At 43.3% G+C, this 21,260-nt stretch overlaps 1 protein-coding gene across 1 annotated transcript in view; it reads left to right on the top strand.

Annotated features, from left to right (window-relative positions):
• Nucleotides 1-403: 403 nt before the first annotated feature.
• Nucleotides 404-21,260, top strand: part of TRPM8 (transient receptor potential cation channel subfamily M member 8) — a gene marked incomplete at its 3' end in the record, with an annotated part of 276,625 nt that continues 255,768 nt past the window's right edge. Inside the window, exons 1-2 of the mRNA XM_081341953.1 lie at nt 404-1,127; nt 1,739-1,812. Coding sequence (XP_081198079.1) covers nt 1,038-1,127; nt 1,739-1,812 — 164 coding nt within the window. The 5' untranslated portion in view covers nt 404-1,037. The remainder of the gene's footprint in view (nt 1,128-1,738; nt 1,813-21,260) is intronic.

The raw sequence follows: 21,260 nt of genomic DNA, 5'->3' as shown, positions 1-21,260 counted from the left end.
ATTTCAGACTTGTTTTGGATGTGTATCAGAGATATTGAGAAAAATATTGGTAATGAGGGATGAACGTGAAACAGAAGTCATTCTCAAATCCATATTTAATATTATAAAACTTTGAACTGAACGGTTGATATGTTTTTATGGTATCAAGGTATATGACTGCTTTTTTCTTATCAACAACTTTGGAAATAAAATAAGGATGTGTTATTTGCATGTATAATATTATGTATACATACTTGGAAGTTGAGAGAGTTGGAAAGAGATGGAAACAGATATTCTGTCATTTTGTTTGATGTTACCAAGGCCATTCACTTTGAGCACCCAAATTATCTACTGTTCAGATAACCCCTTAGAGAGCAGATTTGTACAGATACCCACAATTGTTGCTATTGTCTTTCAAATAAAATTGGAAGTTTCCCCAGCAATGATGATAAGAGTTGGATGGAGTATTGATTACCTGCTTGAAAGCTGAGCTGGTAAAGCTAGAATTATTAGCATATTTTTTTGGATGAGGCCTTTGCTACTTGACCAAACCTACAGTTATAAAAACCCACTTTAATATCACACCTATTTGTGCTATTAGTCCAAAATTTGTTGGAGTATTGTCACTAGCCACATGTGTTCCCAATTTGTCAATCTTGCAGGTTTCTATTTTTTAAAATGTACAAATAAATTAATAATTAAATAGTTGCATTAAGTTTATTTATTTAAAAAAAAATACATCCATTTCATGACTAAGCCTCTTAACCACTTTCTGTGCCCTTTCAAAAACAAAACAAAAGAAAAAAAACAGTGGGCCCCAATAACAAAAAGTTGTCCACTTTTGCCCTGCTTTGAAGGATGAGAATGAATCAATGAACTTCAATTTGTAACTAAATCCAAATGGCAAAGAAAATCTTTATGCCTTCTTTTGAAGTCCATTGTCATAATATGTTAGAGGTAGATCCCTGGCAAAATAAAAATGTTACTTTTTAATACTAAGAAGTATAAATTTACTTTTCTTCTTAAGCGGTATCACTACTCTGGATTTCACAGACATCATGAAAGAGAGAAACAATGGTATCTTGGAAAGCTCAAGAAGTCTTTATTCCAGTATCTCTCCTAGCATGGATCTATCATACAGTGAAAATGTAAGTGATCGATAAAACTAGTTCTATACAAATAATATTCATAAAATCCATCCAGACACATTAGCTAAAGTTAAATATAATTATCATGTGGAGAGAAAATATACATACAGTACTGGGCATTTTTAAGCAGTTATGCAAAAATGCTGTAAATTAAGAATGTTTTCAGAAATAGAAGTGTTAATACTTTATTTTTATCAATTACTAAATGGAAAGTAAGTGAACAGAAGAGAGAACCAAATGAAATCAATATTTGAAGCTTAACTCTTAGAATACTGCAGTAAAATATCTTCCTGTAATTAAAAACAGAATTGTTTACTGCTTTGACATTGTTACATGAACTCTAATGGTATACTAGTTCTCTGAGCAGCCCAAGAAAGGAAAGAAAGAAAAATGATGGGGGGAGAATATACAACATTTTAATACATTGAGGCTTGTTATTCAATCATATACAGTAATGATTGTTGAATGCTTTTTTAAAAGTAAAAAATAAAGTTTGTTTATTAATTGCCTAGCATAATGTATACTTCCAAAGGAAGATTATGAAGCTACTAATTATTTTTAATTTGTCTATACCTGGGTTTCACTAAGGCTTTCAAATCTTACTTTCAAAGGATTTGGCACACTTTGTTGAAGAGAACTTTAAGAAGAGAGAGTGTGTGTTTTTCACTAAAGATGCTAAGTCCAAGTAAGTAAATATTTATATGTCATATAGATATTATAGAGTTTCAGAGAAGTGGCACTGAAACTTCTCTTCTTTGAAATGGAATATAGAATCACTAAGTATACATCAAGGCAAGACAGCATATTGAGGCAGATTTGCTATCCTTTGGGCCTCATCCTCATTGAGTCAAAAACCTTAATTTTTTAAAAAGTTTCATTAGTTTATAATATAGCATACAAAGAAAATACAAAAGTAAATACCAGTAGTATGGATGTTAGGGAAGGGAAAATGGAAGAGAAAAGTGGGGGAAAGCAAGGGGAAAAAGGCATTGACTTCCAACACCCTTTGGTGCAGTTGAACAAAATATTAACATCAAACCTCAACTTTTTAGTTTTACATAATAGTATAAACTAGCCATTTTGATAACAATATATCTATCTAGTTGGTAAAATCCAAAATCAAAGTTTCATTTTTTTTCACCTCAAGCACAAAGTCCATAAGCAGTTTCCACGTAGGAATAAAAGTATTTGTATTTTTTTTTCTTTAATCAAAACAGCCAATTTAGCCATCTCTGCTAGTTCCATCAGTTTTTGCAGCCATTCATCCATTGCGGGGATCGAGGTGACCTTCCATTTCTGTGCATGAGTCAAACACATGATGAAATTCTACTGCTTTGTACACATTGCTTTGCACTTTATTGCTTCTGCAAATTTGAATTTATTCTTATCTTGGCCTCAAAAAACATGGTTGCATTTTGAGTTAAATGTGAATTGCTTTCAGCAAGGGACTTAAAAAGGTTCAATATGAACCTTCAACTTGAACTGAATAAATTTCATGGTTGAAAATACCAGTTTAAGACAATAAGGTAAAGGTAAAGTTTTCCCCGCACATGTGTGCTAGTTGTTTCCAACTCTAGGGGCCGGTGCTCATCTCCGTTTCAAAGCCAAAGAGCCAGCGCTTGTCCGAGGATGTCTCCGTGGTCATGTGGTCGGCATGACTGGACACCAAAGGCGCACGGAACGCTGTTACCTTCCTACCGTAGTGGTCCCAATTTTTCTACTTGCATTTTTACGTGCTTTCGAACTGCTAGGTTGGCAGAAGCTGGGACGAGTAACAGGCGCTCACTCCAGTTCAAGACAATATGCCTGTTCAATTCAGAGAAGAGCAATTAAAATGATCAAAGGCTTGGAAACTAAAATATATGAAGAACAGCTGCAGGAATTGGGTTTGGCTAGTCTAAAGAATAGAAGAAATAGGGGTGACATGATAGTTGTATTCCAATATTTGAGGAGCTTCCAAAAGAAGAGGGATGTCAGAACCCATTTATTGTTGGGGGTTGGTTGGTTCTGTCCCTTTCCAGTTTCTTTCTGTGAGTTCTGTCATTCTCCTGAGGGGGAGGGAGGAGGTCCTATGGAAGGCATTATTTCTCCTTTGCTTAGCTACAATGTATTCTCTCTGCCTTTTCTATCTGCTTGCTTTTTGAACTGTTTCCCCTTGATGTCAACCTGGGGTGAGAAAGGAATGTGCCTCCGGCCATCTGGCTTATCTCTTGCGGCAGAAGAGAAATGTGCAAAGATCCAACAATGTCTTCACAGGCATGGGAATGGACTCTGTTATTAGTTCCATTCCCACCATGGACTTAACACCTAAAGATTGGCTCATTTGAACTGACCGGATGAACTATTGGGGTGGGGTTTGCATGATGCTCCTTTAACCAATTGATCTGAGTGCGAAATCCTCAGATCCTGCCTTCTATGCCTAGCTGTCAGCTTCTCTTAATAAAAATTCCTTTTGGAATGAAAGTGTTCCAAGAGTCCTGCTTTTTTGGGGATGAGGTTTTGAAGCGGGTCCTTACATTAGGCAGGATATGCAGTAACAGCCTGGAATAGAAGACCCTTACCGGGGGATTGCGCAAATGATCTCTGAAATCAGCATGGAGAGGGAAGAACCTGCCCTGGAGGGCAGTTTCCCAGCAGGCAGGCCTCAACAAATACAGGTCTCAGTCCTTGAGTTCCTTGGATGAGGTGGTGGTTGCTGAATGCTGTGACAGACTAAGGTGGTTGATGGACATTGGCAAGAAGGAAGACCGGGAGAAGAAAGCCAGGAAGGTGACCCTCAAATGCGGAAGTCACCAGCCGGGTTGGAAAGTCAAGATGGAGAGGTCGCTTCATCTCAGTGAAGATGAGGACGACAGGCCACCCCACTCCAATCAGTTCCTAGAGCAAGCTATTGATATGCTGAGAGCTGCCTTCGATTCCCTGATGGAAGAGAATGCTGATCCATGCCGGGGCACCTCAAACCCAGGTTCAGCTGAGGGAACAGATGAAGGCAGGGCTGAGGCAGCAATCCCAGAAACTTCTGCTGGCACCACGGAAGAAGCAACCATTGCTGCAACCACCACAGCCACCCCTGGCCGAGCTGCAGCAGCGGACGGTAACAGACACTGACCCAGGAGATGGAGAGGACATCGAACCATCAGGAAGTTCCCTTTGCTGAGGGTGAGGTATAGCAGAGAGCCACATCAGTTGGGGTCTTTCTTGACTCAATTCCTAAACTACATGGAAGAATATGGCCGAAAAATACCCAGTGACTGTGGCTGAATAAGGATTGTACAGATGGTCCTAGATGGTGATGCTGCTGAATGGGTGGTGGATCTCCATGATGCTGATGCTCCAGAGCTGCAAAATTTCAATCAATTCATGGCAGCTCTCCAGTGACATTTGGAAACCCCTTGACTGACCAGAAAGCATGGGAGCACCTAAAAACTGTCAGACAAGGGTGGTGACCCATAGCTGAATACACACAGGAATTCTGAGCCCTGGCCAGTAAGCTGAACTGGCCAGAGGATATCCTAGTGGGTCATTTCAAAGATGGCCTAAACAATGACATTGTTGTGATTCAGGGTCAGCCTGTGGGTTCGGCAGTTGGGTCGGACGACTCAGAGGAGGAGGAGGGGGGTGTTGAAGAGCTTGCTGATGAGAGCCCTCAGCCAGGCCCCTCCCACCTGGTCATGACGGAGACCCAGCTGTGTGAGCCTGACAGCGTGGATGAAGATGACCCACAGCTGGCCCTGTTCAAGGACGCCCGATGCAGGCAGTCAATCAGGAGTAAACAGAGGAAGGCAATGGGGCACCTCGGAAGGAGGCAGAGAGAAGCCACGCCCTAAACTGTATAAAAGGGGAATGCGTGGGAGGGCTGGTTTGCTGAAGGCAACCGCTTAAAAAGCTCCTGTTTCTTGGTTCGTGTCTTGTTTGTTTTTGTATCAATAAATTTGGCAGGCTTAATTCCAGCCTCTTGCCTTCTTGTAAAAGGGGTTGTCCCTGCCTTTTCTGCAGGGCCGGTAGTAGGCTGGTACAGAACAGACATGTATTATGCTAGCATCTTTTGGGGAGATCCTGACTGGCTCCAGGACTGGTACATCCTAGCTGAGGAAGCAGAAATAGATCGTGCCAGAAGGCAACAACTCAGGGAGAGATCCTGGGGAAAATCACCAGCAGAACCCCTCCAAGAACCAACAAAACTGGCCCCTACCACCCCGAGGACAATAGGTTGCTTCAAATGCAGGAAGGATGGGCTGAGTGTTGCTCAAAAACCCCTGTCTGGAAACCTGACCAAGCCACTGGGGGGAAACCCAGGAAAACTCTGTTGAAATTGAAGGAAACCGCTATGAACAGCATAGAGGTTGTCAAGTCCCTGGCCCTGTCAGGCCAGATGGGAGGAAACTCAATTTAGCCAGGAGGACCCTCCAATTCCTCAGAGGACAACTCAGTAGACAAACCCCTGGTAAGTGGACCCATCGTACCCCTCACCAGAGCCATAGAACTGTTTAGCCCAGGGATGCCAGAGAAAGTTGCACTGAGAGCCCCAGTAGACTCCGGCTGTGCTCGCTGCCTCATACGCCCAACCCTGGTGGGGAATTTATTTATTTTATTTTATTTATTTTAATTCCATTTATATCCCGCCCTTCTCCGAAGACTCAGGGCGGCTTACAAGCTTAGCAGTAGCCTTCATTCTATGTATATGCCTGCTTATTAGGGCTTTCACACACACACACACACACACACACACACCCCAAGCGGCATTATTACAAAGTCAGCTTAATTGCCCCCAACAATCTGGGTATGGACCAACCACAAGAACCTTGAAACCCTAAAAATGCCTAGAAAATTGACTCCTAAACATGCAAGGTGGTTTCAGCATTTCCACTGGTTTAATTTCACCTTAAAACATTTGCTGGGAGGAAAGAACTTCCTTGCAGATGCACTATCCCAGGGGTGTCAAACTCAATTTCATTGAGGGCCGCATCAGCATGGCAGTTGCCCTCAGGGGGCCGGGTGGGTATGGCCAGGGTGGGCGTGGCTTACTGGGTGGGCGTGGCTAGAGTGCGTATGGCCTACTGGGTGGGCGTGGCCAGCTCTACAGCGTTGGCATCAAGGATGCCTATGGGGGCCTGGGCAGGAGTGGGACAGATCTGAGGGTCTCTGGCAGAAGGAGGGTCTCTGGGCCAGGGCCAAGGCAGTGGGGACCGTTCTCTCAGTGTTTCCAGGATGGCTTCGCGGGCCGCATGAAACCACTTCGCGGGCTGGATCTGGCCCCCGGGCCTTGTGTTTGACATTTCTGCACTATCCAGATTGCCACAATACAACAGTAAGGTAAAGGTAAAGGTTCCCCCGCACATGTGTGCTAGTCGTTTCCAACTCTAGGGGCCGGTGCTCATCTCCGTTTCAAAGCCGAAGAGCCAGCGCTTGTCCAAGGACGTCTCCATGGTCATGTGGCTGGCATGACTAGACTAAAAAAGGACATTGAAAACTATGTGTCTAGTTGCCCAATATCTGCTGCAGCTAAGAGGAGACAAGGGAGGACCCCAGGCTTATTGCAAACAGTAGTGAACCCATCAGCGCCTTGAAAAGAAATTTCTATGGACTTTATTCTGGAATTACCAGAGAGTGGGGGGACACAGTTATTTGTGTCATAACGGATTTGTTTTCTAAGCAAGTGCATTTTATTCCATGCCCAAAAATCTCCACTGTAAAGACACTAGCGAAGTTGTTTGTTCAGAGTATTTATCAGCTTCATGGGGCTCCACAACGAATCATATCAGATAGGGGAGTGCAATTCACACCAGAGTTTTGGAAAGCATTCTTGGGACTTTGGGGGATCATTCAGGGACTATTATCAAGTCATCATCCACAAATGAATTGTGGGACTGAACGTTCAAATTCAGTACCAGAACAGTATTTAAGATGGTTCATTAATTGAAAGGAAGACAATTAGACTGACCTGCTCCCATTCACAGAGGTCGCTCATAACAATGGAATGCATTGCAGCATAGGCTACACTCATTTCCAGGTTGCCACAGTACAAAATTTCAACCCAGTGCCTGAATTACCTTCTAGTGAACCGACCATCTCTTCCCCGAAGAAATGGATTACACAATTACAAAACACCTGGCTGGTTGTAAGGAAGACTTTGGATGAAGCTAGGGAAGGTTATAAATTCCAGGCAGACAAAAAATGAGTTGAACCCAAACTGTTTCAAGTAGGGGAGAAAGTATATCTGTCAACAAAATATCTAAAATCCCTGCAGCCCTCAAAAAAGCTAGGGCCAAAATTTGTGGGACCTTTTCCTGTTAAAGAATAATCAATCCAGTTACAGTAGAATTGGAGCTCCCTAAGACGCTCAGACAAGTTCACCCTATTTTTCACTGCAATTTGTTAAAACACAAAATGCAATCACCTTTGAGACCGGCTTCAGCCCTTACCCCTCCTCCAATCATGCTAGAAGGCTAACAGCATTTTAAAATCAAGGAGATTCTAGATTCCAGGAAACATCATGGTTCCACCTAATATCTGGTAGTGTGAAAACACCTGCCTCCTTCTCAGAACAAATGGGTTCAGAAATATCACGTTAGAGTCCCTAAATTACTTAGTAACTTTCATGCCTCATATCCAGATAAACCAGAGTAATCCTTATTTCTGTTTTCTCTTTGTTTTATGTTTTTACAGGTGAATCATTTTTTAAGGGAGGGGTGGTATGTCAGAACTCATTTCCTTGTTAGGGGGCTTGGTTCTGTCCCTTTCCAGCTCCTTTCTGTGGGTTCTGTCATTCTCCTGAGGGGGAGGGGGGGCCCTATGGAATACATTATTTCTCCTTTGCTTAGCTATAATGTATCCTCTCTGCCTTTTCTATCTGCTTGCTCTTTGAATTGTTTCCCCTTGATGTCAACCTGGGGTGAGAAAGGAATGTGCCTCCAGCCCTCTTGCTGCAGAAGAGAAAGGTGCAAAACCCCAACAATGTCTTCATAGGCATGGGAACAGACTGTCAGAACCCATATCTATATTGTTTTCCTATTCACTTTCCTATTTTTTCCTGACCCAATTCTCACTCTCTTCTCTCCCTGAGTCCTACCATACTCCTAGAGGGGAGGGGAGAGTGCTTGCAGGTTATTGCCTTGACTTCCTTTATCGCTGCAATGTAACACTTTATTTTCTTGCATTATTTCTCTCTGAACTTTCTGCTCCCTTGATGTCAGCTAGTAGAGTGGGGAGGAAGAAAGGAATGCAACCTCTGGCAACTGGTGTATCTTTCCGCTCCCAGGAGAAGGTGCGAAGAGCTGCCTAAACATCGCTGTTACAACCGGAGCCAGCCTGATGTTATCTCCTATTTCCCATGATGGACTTAACACCTGGGGATTGGCCAATTTGAACTGACCAGATGAACTATGGGGAGGGGTTTTGCTTGGGACACTTTAACCTATTAATCTGCACAGGAAATCTTCAGATCCTGTCTAGTATGCCTGCTATCAGCTTCTCCTAATAAAAGTTCTTTTTGGAAGAATCCGCTTCCATGAGTTCTGCTTTCTTGGGATGAAGTTTTGAAGTGGCCCCTGACATTAGACAGGATCTAAAGTAATAGTCAACCCAGAAGGAAGAGCCTTACTGGGGGATTTTGCAAGATTATCATGTCAGATACCAGAGCAGGGAAAGAAGAAGCCACCGTGAAGGAGGAGCCCTCCTTCTGGTCAGAAACGTGCCAGCTGTCATACTCTGAATCCTCCTACACCTCAGAGGAAGAGGTCATGGAGATGCGTGGCCACAAACCTTGGTGGTCGATGGGCATTGGTAAGAAAGATGACTGGGAGAAGAAATCGAGAAATCGAGATGTGGAAGCCACCAACTGGACTGGAAGCAGGAGATGGAGACATCTCTCCATCTCAGCAAAGGTGAAGGAGACTCGAGCTGGATGCTGGAGAAAGCCATTGACCTGATAAAATCAGCATTCAAGTCCCTTAAAGAGGAGAAACCTGAACCATGTGCCTGCACCATTACCTTAGGCTGCAGTAAGAAGGACACCGAAGATGAGTCCAAAGCCGAGGTTCCAGGGACATCAGGTGGAGCTACCAAGACTGGCGCAGTTGCCGCAGCAGCCCCCACTCCTCACCGCACTGCAGCTGCCAATTGGGATGGGAGATATCACAGAAGAAGGAGGAGGCAACAGTCCATCCAAAAGTTCCCACCACTGAATGTGAACTTCTGAGGGGAACCGCGATGCCTGAGATTTTTCCTAACCAAGGTCCTGAACTACATGGAAGAATATGGCCAAGACATCCCCTCCGACCAGGCCCGTATCTGCATTGTGGGCAGCATTAGATGAGGTCACCACTGACTGGATCATAGATCTGCATGATTCTGACACTCCGGAGCTGCAAAACTTCAACCATTTCATGTTCTCCCTCAGATGGCAGTTCAAGTACCCATTGGCGGACCGGAAAGCCCACAAAAGAATCAAAATGGTGAAACAGGGCAGATGCCCTGTAGCCAAATATGCCCAGGAGTTTAGAACTATCACTAGCAAGTTGAACTGGCCAGCGGGCATCCTGCTCAGCCACTTCAAGGATGGCCTAAATTATGACATCTATGATGTCCCCTTCCCTGGGGAGACCCTCACCACTTGCATGATTGGTACGTCCTAGCAGAAGAAGCAGAGATTGACCTGGCTAAGAGACATCACAGAGGGAAGCCATGGAGCTGGTCTCCATCCAAACCATCCCATGAACCAGCAAAATCACAGCCCACTGCAAAGAAGTCCACTGGCTGTTTCAAGTGTGGAAAAGAGGGGCATCACACTGCAGAGTGCCATTCAAGGAATCCTCAAGATAAGCTTGATCAGAACTCAGTCAGGAAAACTGGGAAGTCATCAGCCAAACCGTGAGAGCCAGCCATAAAAGGCACCAAAGCTGTAGAGTCCCCCCCCTTCACTCAATGTGGGAAGGGAACTCTGGCCTACACTGCAGGACCATCCAACTCGTTGGATGACAACTCCGAAGATGAACCCCTGGTAAGTGGACCCATTGCACCCTCACCCAGACAGCGACTATACTAGTCCCCTCCATGCCCAAAGCTGTAAAAGTTAGAGCCCTAATAGATTCTGGCTGTACGCATTGCCTTATCAGCCTAATACTAGTGGGGACTCTGGGCATTCCAGTGAGGAGGCTGAAGAAACCGATCTCATTTGGTCAATTAGATGGGTCCATAGCAGGGGGGATGCCAGCCACATTAGCCATGCTGCCAATCCACCTCACCCTAGGGGACCACAAGGAGACTATAACATTGGTGGTAACCCCAGGCATGGAGTGCCCAATAATTCTAGGGATGGCATGGTTAGCAAAATGGAACCCCCAAGTGGATTGGAGGACAGCTGAGTTCAGATTCCCAAAGGGAGACCAGTAAAAAACACCACCCGATGGGACCCCATAAGACTCTGATACAGAAAAGGCCACAATAGGAGAGGAAAAGGAATTGCCCGAAATACCTGAGGAATACAGGGACCTCACTCAGGTGTTCAGTGAGGAGACGTTGATGAACTAGCACCTCACCGACCTACAGACTGCGCAATAGAAATCAAACCGGGAGCAAAGCTCCCCAAACCCAGAGTGTATTCTATGAGCCCCGAAGAGTTGCAAGAAATGCAGAAATTTATAGACAAGAATTTAGAAAGGGGATTCACTGAGCCAGCTTCACCCAAGGTAGCGGCCCCAGTCCTGTTCCAGGAGAAAAAGGATGGAACTTTGCACCTTTGTGTGGATTACACAGCTCTGAATGCAATAAGCAAAAGTAACCTGTATCCTCTTCCCCTCATGAAGAACATGCTATCCCACCTGGTGAAGGGGAAGTTTTTCACCAAATTGGACTTAAGAGAAGTTTATTACTGTATCAGAATCAAGAAGGGGATGAGTGGAAAACAGCTTTCAATTGTCCTATGGGGTGTTACCAATTTAAAGTTCTGCCTTTCAGACTACAAGGAGCCCCTGTGATCTTCATGCAACTAATAAATGAGGTGCTAATGGAGCCCCTATACATGGGAGTCTTGGTTTACTTAGATGACATCCTCATCTTCACAGAGACTATGGAGGAATATGTAAAATTAGTCAGAGCCATCTCGAAAAAACTGCAAGCCGCTCACCTCTATGCTAAATTATCTAAATGCGAATTTCATAAAGAGAAAATAGGCTACCTAGGATACTGCATATCCCCCGATGGCATAGAAATGGACCCTGAAAAGGTCCGGGCGGTATTAGAATGGGTACCACCTTGCATGAGAAAGCAACTACAAAGCTTCCTGGGGTTTTCAAATTTCTCCCATCAATTCATACCCTCATTCGCCGAGATAGTGTTGCCCATCATGAACTTGCTAAAAACCAAAGGGGGTGGGGACAATAAAACCCAACCAGCCACTAAAATGGACAGTCGAATGCCAAGCCACTTTTGAAATATTAAGAAGACTGTTTTTGTCTGAGCCGGTCCTAAGACACCCTGACCTGGACAAGCTGTTCGTAATACGAGTGGATGCCAGTGATGTAGCCATAACACTTGTATTGCTGCAGGAAAATGACAAATGGGTACTACAACCCTGTGCATATACATCCAGAAAACTTTCTGACATGGAAGAACAATAGGCAGTGTGGGAAAAGGAGGCGTATGCGGTAAGATGGGCACTCCTTACCTGGTGGCATTTTTTAGAAGGAAACAAAATCCAATTCCTCTCAAAATGCTGAGGAAACTCACCCCTAAACATGCCGTGGTCACTGAAACAAGACACTTTCACTGGTTTAACTTCACCATTAAACACCTACCGGGGGGTGGGGAAGAATTTCCTAGCGCACGCCCTATCCCATATGCCTCAATATAATAGTACCCGACCTACCGTCTCTAACCCACTCATACCTGAGATGCAAATGGCGGCTCGAGTAACCACCCAAGCCCAAGCAAAATTAAAGCAACCATTAGCCAGCCAAGCGGGGATTGAATTCAGGAAAGCTTTAGAAACTGATGATTGGTTCCAAAGCCACAAAAACCTGTGCACAATTACAGATGGACTATCTTGAGTGGGGGGGGGGAAATTATATATTCCAAAGAGCCAAAGAATTACATTCATGCAATTGTACCACGATACAAAATCAGCAGGTCATTTTGGATTCATGAAAACCCTACTCTTAGTCAAAAGACAATTTTGGTGGCCTTCTATTAAAAAGGACATTAAATGTTATGTGGCCAGTTGTTCAACCTGTGCAGCTGCCAAAAGACTAAAAGGGAAGTCACCCAGACTGCTGCAAGCCCCTTGGCACTGTGGAAGTAGATCTCCATGGATTTCATAGCAGAGCTACCTGAGAGTAAGGGAAACACAGTCATTTGGGTGGTCATGGACTTATTTTCAAAACAAGTACATCCCTTGCCAAAAAATCCCCACAGCTAAAATTTTAGCAAAGATGTTTGTTCAACACATCAATAGACTACATGGGACACCCCAATGCATCATATCAGACAGGGGGGGTGCAATTCACATCAGACTTTTGGAAGGTGTTTCTGTCCCTTTTGGGGACCACCCAGGGCCATCATTTCTCAGACTAATGGAGCAATGGAATGTTTGAACTCAGTACTTGAACAATATTTAAGATGCTTACCAAGAAATTACCAACAAACAAACTGGACAGATCTACTTCCATTTACAGAGGTCGCATACAACAAAGCAATCCATTCCAGCACAGCATACACCACATTTCAAGTCGCCACTGGCCAAAGCTTCAATCCCATGCCAGAACTGTCTCCCACTGAGCCAGTTATTCCCTCCTTAAAGGAATGGATCTCACAGCTGAGAAACACCTGGCCAGTAGTTAGAAAAGCATTAGATGAAGCCAGACAAGCATACAAAACACACACGTATAAGAAAAGGGTTGAACTGAAACCCTTTTCCATGGGGCAAATGGTCTACCTATCCACAAAATACTTAAAATCCCTGCAGCCATCCAAGAAATTGGGACCAAAATACGTGGGACCATTCCCTATCAAAAGAATCATAAACCCAGTAACAATAGAATTAGAACTACCAAAACCCCTCAGACAAATCCACCCAATTTTTCACTGCAGCCTGTTAAAACGGGAGCAGCAATCACCTTTAAGACCAACTATTCCTCCCCCTCCCCCTCCCCTCATGGTCGAGGTTGGTCTTAAGGTTTATTTCTTTGAAATAAAAAAAATCCTAGATTCCAGAAAATATCATGGTGCAACTCAATATCTGGTTGCATGGAAACACCTCCCCTCCTCCCAAAATGAATGGGTACACAAGCACCACATTAGAGCTCCCAAGCTATTAAAAAAGTTTCATGCAGACTACCCAAACAAACCTGACTAACCTGTGCACATTTGTTTTGTCTCTCAACAGGTGGAACTCTTGTTTTTTTAAGGTGGGCAGAATGTCAGAACCCATATCTATATTGCTTTCCTATTCACTTTCCTATTTTCTCCTGACCCAATTCTCACTCTCTTTTCTCTCTGGGTTCTGCCATACTCCTAGAGGGGAGGGGGGAGTGGTTGTGTAGTGATAGACTTCCTCTATCACTACAATATAACACTTTGCTTTCCTGCATTATTTCTCTCTGAACTTTCTGCTCCCTTGATGTCAGCTAGTAGAGGGGGGAGGAAGAAAGGAATGTAACCTCTGGCAACTGGTTTATCTCTGCACTTCCAGGAGAAGGTGCAAAGAGCCGCCTAAACATTGCTGCTACAACTGGAGCTGGCCTGATGTTATCTCCTATTTCCCACAATGGACTTAACATCTGGTGATTGCCCAATTTGAACCGACCGGAAGAACTATCGGGAGGGCTTTTGCTTGGGACACTTTAACTTATTGATCTGTGTGAGAAATCTTCAGATCCTGTCTAGTATGCCTGCTATCAGCTTCTCCTAATAAAAGTTCCTTTTGAAAGAATCCGCTTCCGTGAGTTCTGCTTTTTGGGGATGAGGTTTTGAAGTGGGCCCTGATACGGACTCTGTTATCAGCTCTGTTCCCACAGTGGACTTAACATCTAGAGATTGGCTCATTTGAACTGATCAGATGAACTATTGCGGTGGGGTTTGCATGATGCTCCTTTTGCCTATTGATATGAGTGGGAAACCCTCAGATCCTGCCTTCTATGGCTGCTGTCAGCTTCTCCTAATAAAGGTTCCTTTTCGAATGAAAGTGTTCCAAGAGTCCTGCTTTCTTGGGATGAGGTTTTGAAGTGGGTCCTTACAGGAAGTCAAATTATCCTTCAAAGCACCAGAAGGCAGGACAAAAAACAATGGTTGGAAACTTATCAAAGGGAGAAGCAACCTGGTATGAAGGAGAAATTTTCTAACAGAAAGGACAATTAACCAGTGGAACAGCTTGCCTCCAGAAATTGTGGATGCTCCATCACTGGAGATTTTTAAGAGGAGACTAGACAGTCACTTATCCGAAATGGTATAGGTTCTCCTGCTTGAGTAGGGGGCTGAACTAGAAGACCTCCAAAATCCTATTCTATTCTATTCTATTCTATTCTATTCTATTCTATTCTATTCTATTCTATTCTATTCTATTCTATTCTATTCTATTCTATTCTATTCTATTCTATTCTATTCTATTCTATTCTATTCCATTCCATTCCATTCCATTCCATTCCATTCCATTCCATTCCATTCCATTCCATTCCATTCCATTCCATTCCTATTGTAGCCTCTTTTTTATTTTTTGCAAGTTTGGTTAAATGAATTATTCTCTTTTAAAATATTGTGTGAAAGCCACTAAGACACTACTTTAGTCATTCAAGAGTCAATGGAAGTGTTCAAGTGGAGACTAAGGTTCAATCTATCAGGGATGCTTTCAATTTAGATTCCTGCTATAAGAAGCATATTGATCTAGGTCCTATCTGATTGTGACAAATATAAATCACTGGGACCTGATGGTTTATATCCCAGAGTTCTGAAGGAGCTGGCAGACGTTATCTCAGAAAAATTGTATCATATCTTTCAAAAATCCTGGAACACCAGGGAATTACCTGAAGATTGGAAAAGAGCTGCTGTGGTTCCCATTATCAAAAAAGGAAGAAAACAAAACCAGACCCAGGAAACCATAGATCAACCTAGCATCAATACCTGGGAAGATACTGGGAAAAATAATAAAAAAAACAGATCTGTGAACATCTAGAAACAAATGAAGTTATAACTAGAAGCCAGCACAGGTTTTGTTAAAAACAGATCATGTGAAACCAATTTTATTTCATTCTTTGACAAAGTTACTAAATTAGTAGACTAGCAAAATGATGTGGACATAATATACCTATATTTCAGTAAGCCATTTGACAAAGTAGACCACAACCTACTTCTTGGTAAGCTAGAAAAATGTGGGATAGACAGCATAACCATCAGATGGATCTGTCACTGGTTGACAAATAAATTGTCCTTAATGGTACTACATATAGATGGAGGAAAGCAAGCAGTGAGGTACCAGAGGGTTCCTTCTTAGGCCCAGTACTCTTCAATGTCTTCATAAATGATTTAGATGAGAGAATAGATGACACCAAGCTGGCAGGAATAGCTGACACCCCAGAAGACAAGCTCAGGATCCAAAAAAGATCTTGACAGATTTGAACAATGGGCCTTATCCAACCACATGAAATGTAATGTGGAGAAAAGCAAAGCTTTATACTTATGCAAGAAAAACCAAAGATACAAGTACAGATTAGGAAAAATCTGGCTCAAAAACAGTGACTGTGAGAGGGACCTTGAAGTTCTAGTGGACAATCACTTAAATATGAGCCAGCAGCGTGTGGCAGTAGCCAAAAAAGCTAATACAATCCTTGTTTGTATAAACAGAGGCACAGAATCCAATTCACATGACGTATTAGTACCGCTTTATGAAGCCTTAGTAAAACTACACCTGGAATACTGCATCCAGTTTTGGTCACCACATTACAGAAATGTAATGTAGAGACTTTGGAAAAAGTGCAAAGAAGAGCAACTAAGATTATTAAAGACCAGGAGACTAAAACATATGAAGAACTGTTGCAGGATTTGGGTTTGGCTGATCTAAAGAAAAGAAAGATAAGGGGGGACATGATAGCAGTATTCCATTATTTGAAAGGTTGCCACAAAAAAGAAGGGGGGGGGTCAACTTATTTACCAAAGAACCTGTAGGTAGGACAAGAAACAATGGATGGAAACTAATCAAGGAGAAAAACAACATGGAATTAGGGAGAAACTTCCTAAAAGTGAGGAAAATTAACCAGTGGAACTGCTTGCTATCAGAAGTTTCTTCATCTCTGGAGGTTTTTTAAGAAGAGACTGGACTGTTACTTGTCTGAAATGGTATAGGGTCTCCTGAGCAGGGGGTTGGACTAAAAGACCCCAAAATCCCTTCCAGCTCTATTCTGATTGATTGATTGGGTTAATAGTTTTGTTGATGGGGAAAGGCCTGATGTATTTCGACCTGAGCTTCTTTGAGGATTGTCTGGACTGAATGTATTTGGTGGATAGGTATACTTCATCACCCACATTGAAATAAGTTTGTTCGGTCCATTTTTTATCGGCCTGTTTTTTGTAAGCATCTTGCACTTCTTCTTCTAGCACTTTGCACACCACTGGCAAGGTGCTTTGAACAGTATTGATCCAATTGTTAAGTGATATATCTTGTGGGGTAGTTTTGGGCAGTTTGGGCATGGCCATGAAGTCTTGGCCAGTGACTACTCAGAATGGTGTAAAGCTGGTGCTTTTGTGGACAGCAGTGTTGTAAGCTACTTCAGCGAAAGGGAGGAGGTCATCCCAGTTGTCTTGTTGATAATTGTAGCAGTGGAAATATTGTTCTAGAATGGAATTCATTCGTTCACAACCTCCATTCATTTGAGGTTGATGCGAGGAGCTGAGCCCTTGGGGGATGCTCAGCAATTTTAGGCACTTTTTCCAAGACTGAGATGTGAATTGGACTCCGCGGCCTGAGATGATCCTCTCAGGAACACCATGGAGTCTGTAGATATGTTGCACAAAGAGTTTCACTAGCACATGTGCTGATAGGATTTTGGAGCACTGTTTTTCCTGAGGTTTCTGGAAACTCCACTATAAAGTCCATAGAGATTTCTTTCCAAGGTACTCTGGGATTGGTTGTAAGAGACCAGGAGTTTTCCCTGGTTGCCTTTCTCCAAGGAGCAGATGGGGCAGTTAGTGACATAGTGTTCAATATCTTTCTTTGGGGAAGGCCACCAATATTGACGCTTTACTAGATGGAGTGTTTTTACAAAACTAAAATGTTCCACTCTTTTGGAGGTATGGCTCCTTTGTAGGATTAGGATACATTCATTTTCAAGCACATAGAGTTTATCCCCAATCTAGGCAAAAGCATCATTCATAGTGCAGTCTGTTTGGTGGTTTTTTTAACCACTTGTCTTTAGTCAAGGATCCTTTAGCACGATTAGCAGGTCGTCAGCCATCTGGGTAGGGGGGAGGGAGATTGTTTTCTGGACTCTAGTGCTGGCGGCGACCGCCAGCTGATTAGAAGAAATAACCAAGCTTATGAGTTCCCTTTTTGAGTTATTATATTGGGGTAATCGCAAGAGGGAACCAATCAGAAAGTTCCCCACCCCCAAGGTTTCAAAGTGTGAAGTTGAAGCGACTGAGGCATTGGGCCCACCATGCTTGCTTTGGGGATAACTTCCGAGACATCTTTAAATTTTTATGATGTGTTCACACTTCGAAAGGAGCTTTGCTGCCTTCTAGAAAGTGTCTTCCCCCTTCATGGATTACTGCCTTGTCGTGGTGAAGGGGCTTGCGTAATTCAATGAAGCTATGAGCTATGCCGTGCAGGGCCACCCAAGATGGACAGGTCATAGCAGAGAGTTCTGACAAAACGTGATCCACTGGAGAAGGAAATGGCAAACCACTCCAGTATCTTTGCCATGAAAACCCTATGGACAGTACCAAAAGGCAAAACGATATGACGCTGGAAGATGAGCCCCTCAGGTCGGAAGGCGTCCAATATGCTACTGGGGAAGAGCAGAGGGCTAGTACTAGTAGTGCCAGAAAGAATGAAGCGACTGGGCCAAAGCCGAAAGGACGCTCAGCTGTGGATGTGTCTGGTGGTGAAAGGAAAGTCCGATGCTGTAAAGATTTTTTCTCCATAGGAACCTGGAATGTAAGATCCATGAATCAAGGAAAGCTGGACGTGGTCAAACAAGAGATGACAAGACTAAACATCGACATCTTAGGTATCAGCGAACTAAAATGGACAGGAATGGGTGAATTTAATTCAGATGACCATCAGGTATACTACTGCAGGCAAGAATCCCTCAGAAGAAATGGAGTAGCCTTCATAGTCAATAAAAGAGTAGGAAAAGCAATACAGGGATACAATCCTCAAAATGACAGAATGATCTCCGTTCGAATCCAAGGAAAACCATTCAATATCACAGTAGTCCAAGTCTATGCCCCAACCACCGGTGCTGAAGAGGATGAAATTGACCAGTTCTATGAAGCTCTACAGCACCTTATAGAACTAACACCAAAAATGATGTCCTTATCATCATGGGGGATTGGAATGCTAAAGTAGGAAGCCAAAAGATAACCGGAATAACAGGCAAGTTTGGCCTTGGAGTACAAAATGAAGCAGGGCACAGGCTGATAGAATTTTGTCAAGAGAATACGATGGTCATAGCAAACACTCTTTTCCAACAACCCAAGAGACGGCTCTACACATGGACATCACCAGACGGTCAACACAGAAATCAGATTGACTATATGCTCTGCAGCCAAAGATGGAGAAGCTCTATACAGTCAGTAAAAACAAGACCAGGAGCTGACTGTGGCTCAGACCATGAGCTTCTCGTTGCAAAGTTTAGGCTTAAATTAAAGAAAGTAGGAAAAAGCACTAGGCCAGTCAGGTATGAATTAAATCATATCCCTGTTCAATATGCAGTAGAGGTGACAAATAGATTTAAGGAATTAGATCTGATAGACAGAGTGCCTGAAGAACTATGGACAGAGGTTCGCAACATTGTACAAGAAGTAGCAACTAAAACCATCCCAAAGAAAAAGAAATGCAAGAAAGCAAAATGGCTGTCTGAGGAAGCTTTGCAAATAGCTGAGGAGAGGAGGGAAGCGAAAGGCAAGGGAGAAAAAGAAAGATATGCCCAATTAAATGCAGAATTCCAAAGAATAGCTAGAAGAGATAAGAATGCCTTCTTAAATGAACAATGCAAAGAAATAGAAGAAAACAATAGAATAGGGAGGACCAGAGATCTTTTCAAGAAAATTAGAGAGATGAAAGGAACGTTTCATGCAAAAATGGGCATGATAAAGGACCAAAATGGCAGGGACCTAACAGAGGCAGAAGAGATTAAGAAGAGGTGGCAAAATTACACAGAAGAACTATACAAGAATGAGCTTAACGTCCCTGATAATCACAATGAGGTGGTCTCTGACCTCGAGCCAGACATCCTAGAATGTGAAGTGAAGTGGGCCTTAGAAAAGATGAGCAACAACAAAGCTAGTGGAGGTGACAGTATTCCAGCTGAGCTATTCAAAATCTTAAAAGACGATGCAGTAAAAGTGCTACACTCAATTTGCCAGCAAATTTGGAAAACTCAACAGTGGCCACAGGATTGGAAAAGATCAGTTTACATTCCAATTCCAAAGAAAGGCAGTGGCAAAGAATGTTCAAACTATCGCACCATTGCACTCATTTCTCATGCTAGTGAAGTTATGCTTAAAATCCTACAAGCTAGACTCCAGCAGTATGTGGATCGAGAACTACCAGAAGTACAGGAAGGATTTCGAAGAGGCAGAGGAACTAGAGATCAAATTACTAACATACGCTGGATCATGGAGAAAGCTAGAGAGTTCCAGAAAAACATCTACTTCTGCTTCATTGACTATGCTAAAGCCTTTGATTGTGTGCATCATAACAAACTGTGGCAAGTCCTTAAAGAGATGGGCGTATCAGACCATCTTATTTGTCTCTTGAGAAACCTATATGCGGACCAAGAAGCAACAGTGAGAACTGGACACGGAACCACTGATTGGTTCAAAATTGGGAAAGGAGTCCGGCAAGGCTGTATACTGTCGCCTTGCCTATTTAACTTATATGCAGAGCACATCATGAGAAAGGCAGGGCTAGATGAATCAAAAGTTGGAATTAAGATTGCCGGAAGAAACATCAACAACCTAAGATATGCAGATGATACCACTCTAATGGCAGAAAGTGAAGAGGAACTAAAGAGCCTCTTGTTGCGAGTGAAGAAGGAGAGTGCAAAAGTTGGGCTGAAACTAAACATTAAGAAAACCAAGATCATGGCATCTGGCCCTCTCAATTCCTGGCAAATAGATGGGGAAGAAATGGAGGTAGTGACAGATTTTATTTTCCTGGGCTCCAAGATCACTGCAGATGGGGACTGTAGCCAAGAAATTAAAAGATGCTTGCTCCTCGGGAGGAAAGCAATGGCAAATCTAGACAGCACACTAAAAAGCAGAGACATCACCCTGTCAACAAATGTGCGTATAGTCAAGGCTATGGTCTTCACAGTTGCAATGTATGGCAGTGAAAGTTGGACCATAAGAAAGGCTGAGCGCCAAAGAATTGAGGCCTTTGAGCTATGGTGCTGGAGAAGACTCCTGCGAGTCCCTTGGACTGCAAGGCGATCAAACCGGTCAGTCCTAGAGGAGATCAACCCTGACTGCTCTTTAGAAGGCCAGATCCTGAAGCTAAAACTCAAATACTTTGGCCACCTAATGAGAAGGAAGGACTCACTGGAGAAGAGCCTAATGCTGGGAAAGATTGAGGGCAATAGAAGAAGGGGACGACAGAGAATGAGGTGGCTGGATGGAGTCACTGAAGCAGTAGGCGTGAGCTTAAATGGACTCCAGAAGATAGTAGAGGACAGGAGGGCCTGGAGGAGCGTTGTCCATGGGGTCGCGATGGGTCAGACACGACTTCGCAACTAACAACAACAAAAGAAAGTGTCTTCAGGTAAGAATTGCCCACATCACTGCATACACCTCTTTTTCCCAGACTGTACTCTTGTGCTCTGCCTCAGTTAACTTTTTAGAGGTGTAGGCACATGATTGTAGGTTGTTTCTGGGTGTTTTTCTGGAGCAGCACAATCCCGACCATCACATCACTGGTGCCGGCTTGAA

The sequence above is a fragment of the Vipera berus genome, assembly GCF_964194415.1.
Source record: "Vipera berus genome assembly, chromosome: 1".
Classification (NCBI taxonomy): domain Eukaryota; kingdom Metazoa; phylum Chordata; class Lepidosauria; order Squamata; family Viperidae; genus Vipera; species Vipera berus.
This window is presented reverse-complemented; position numbering and strand designations above follow the sequence as displayed.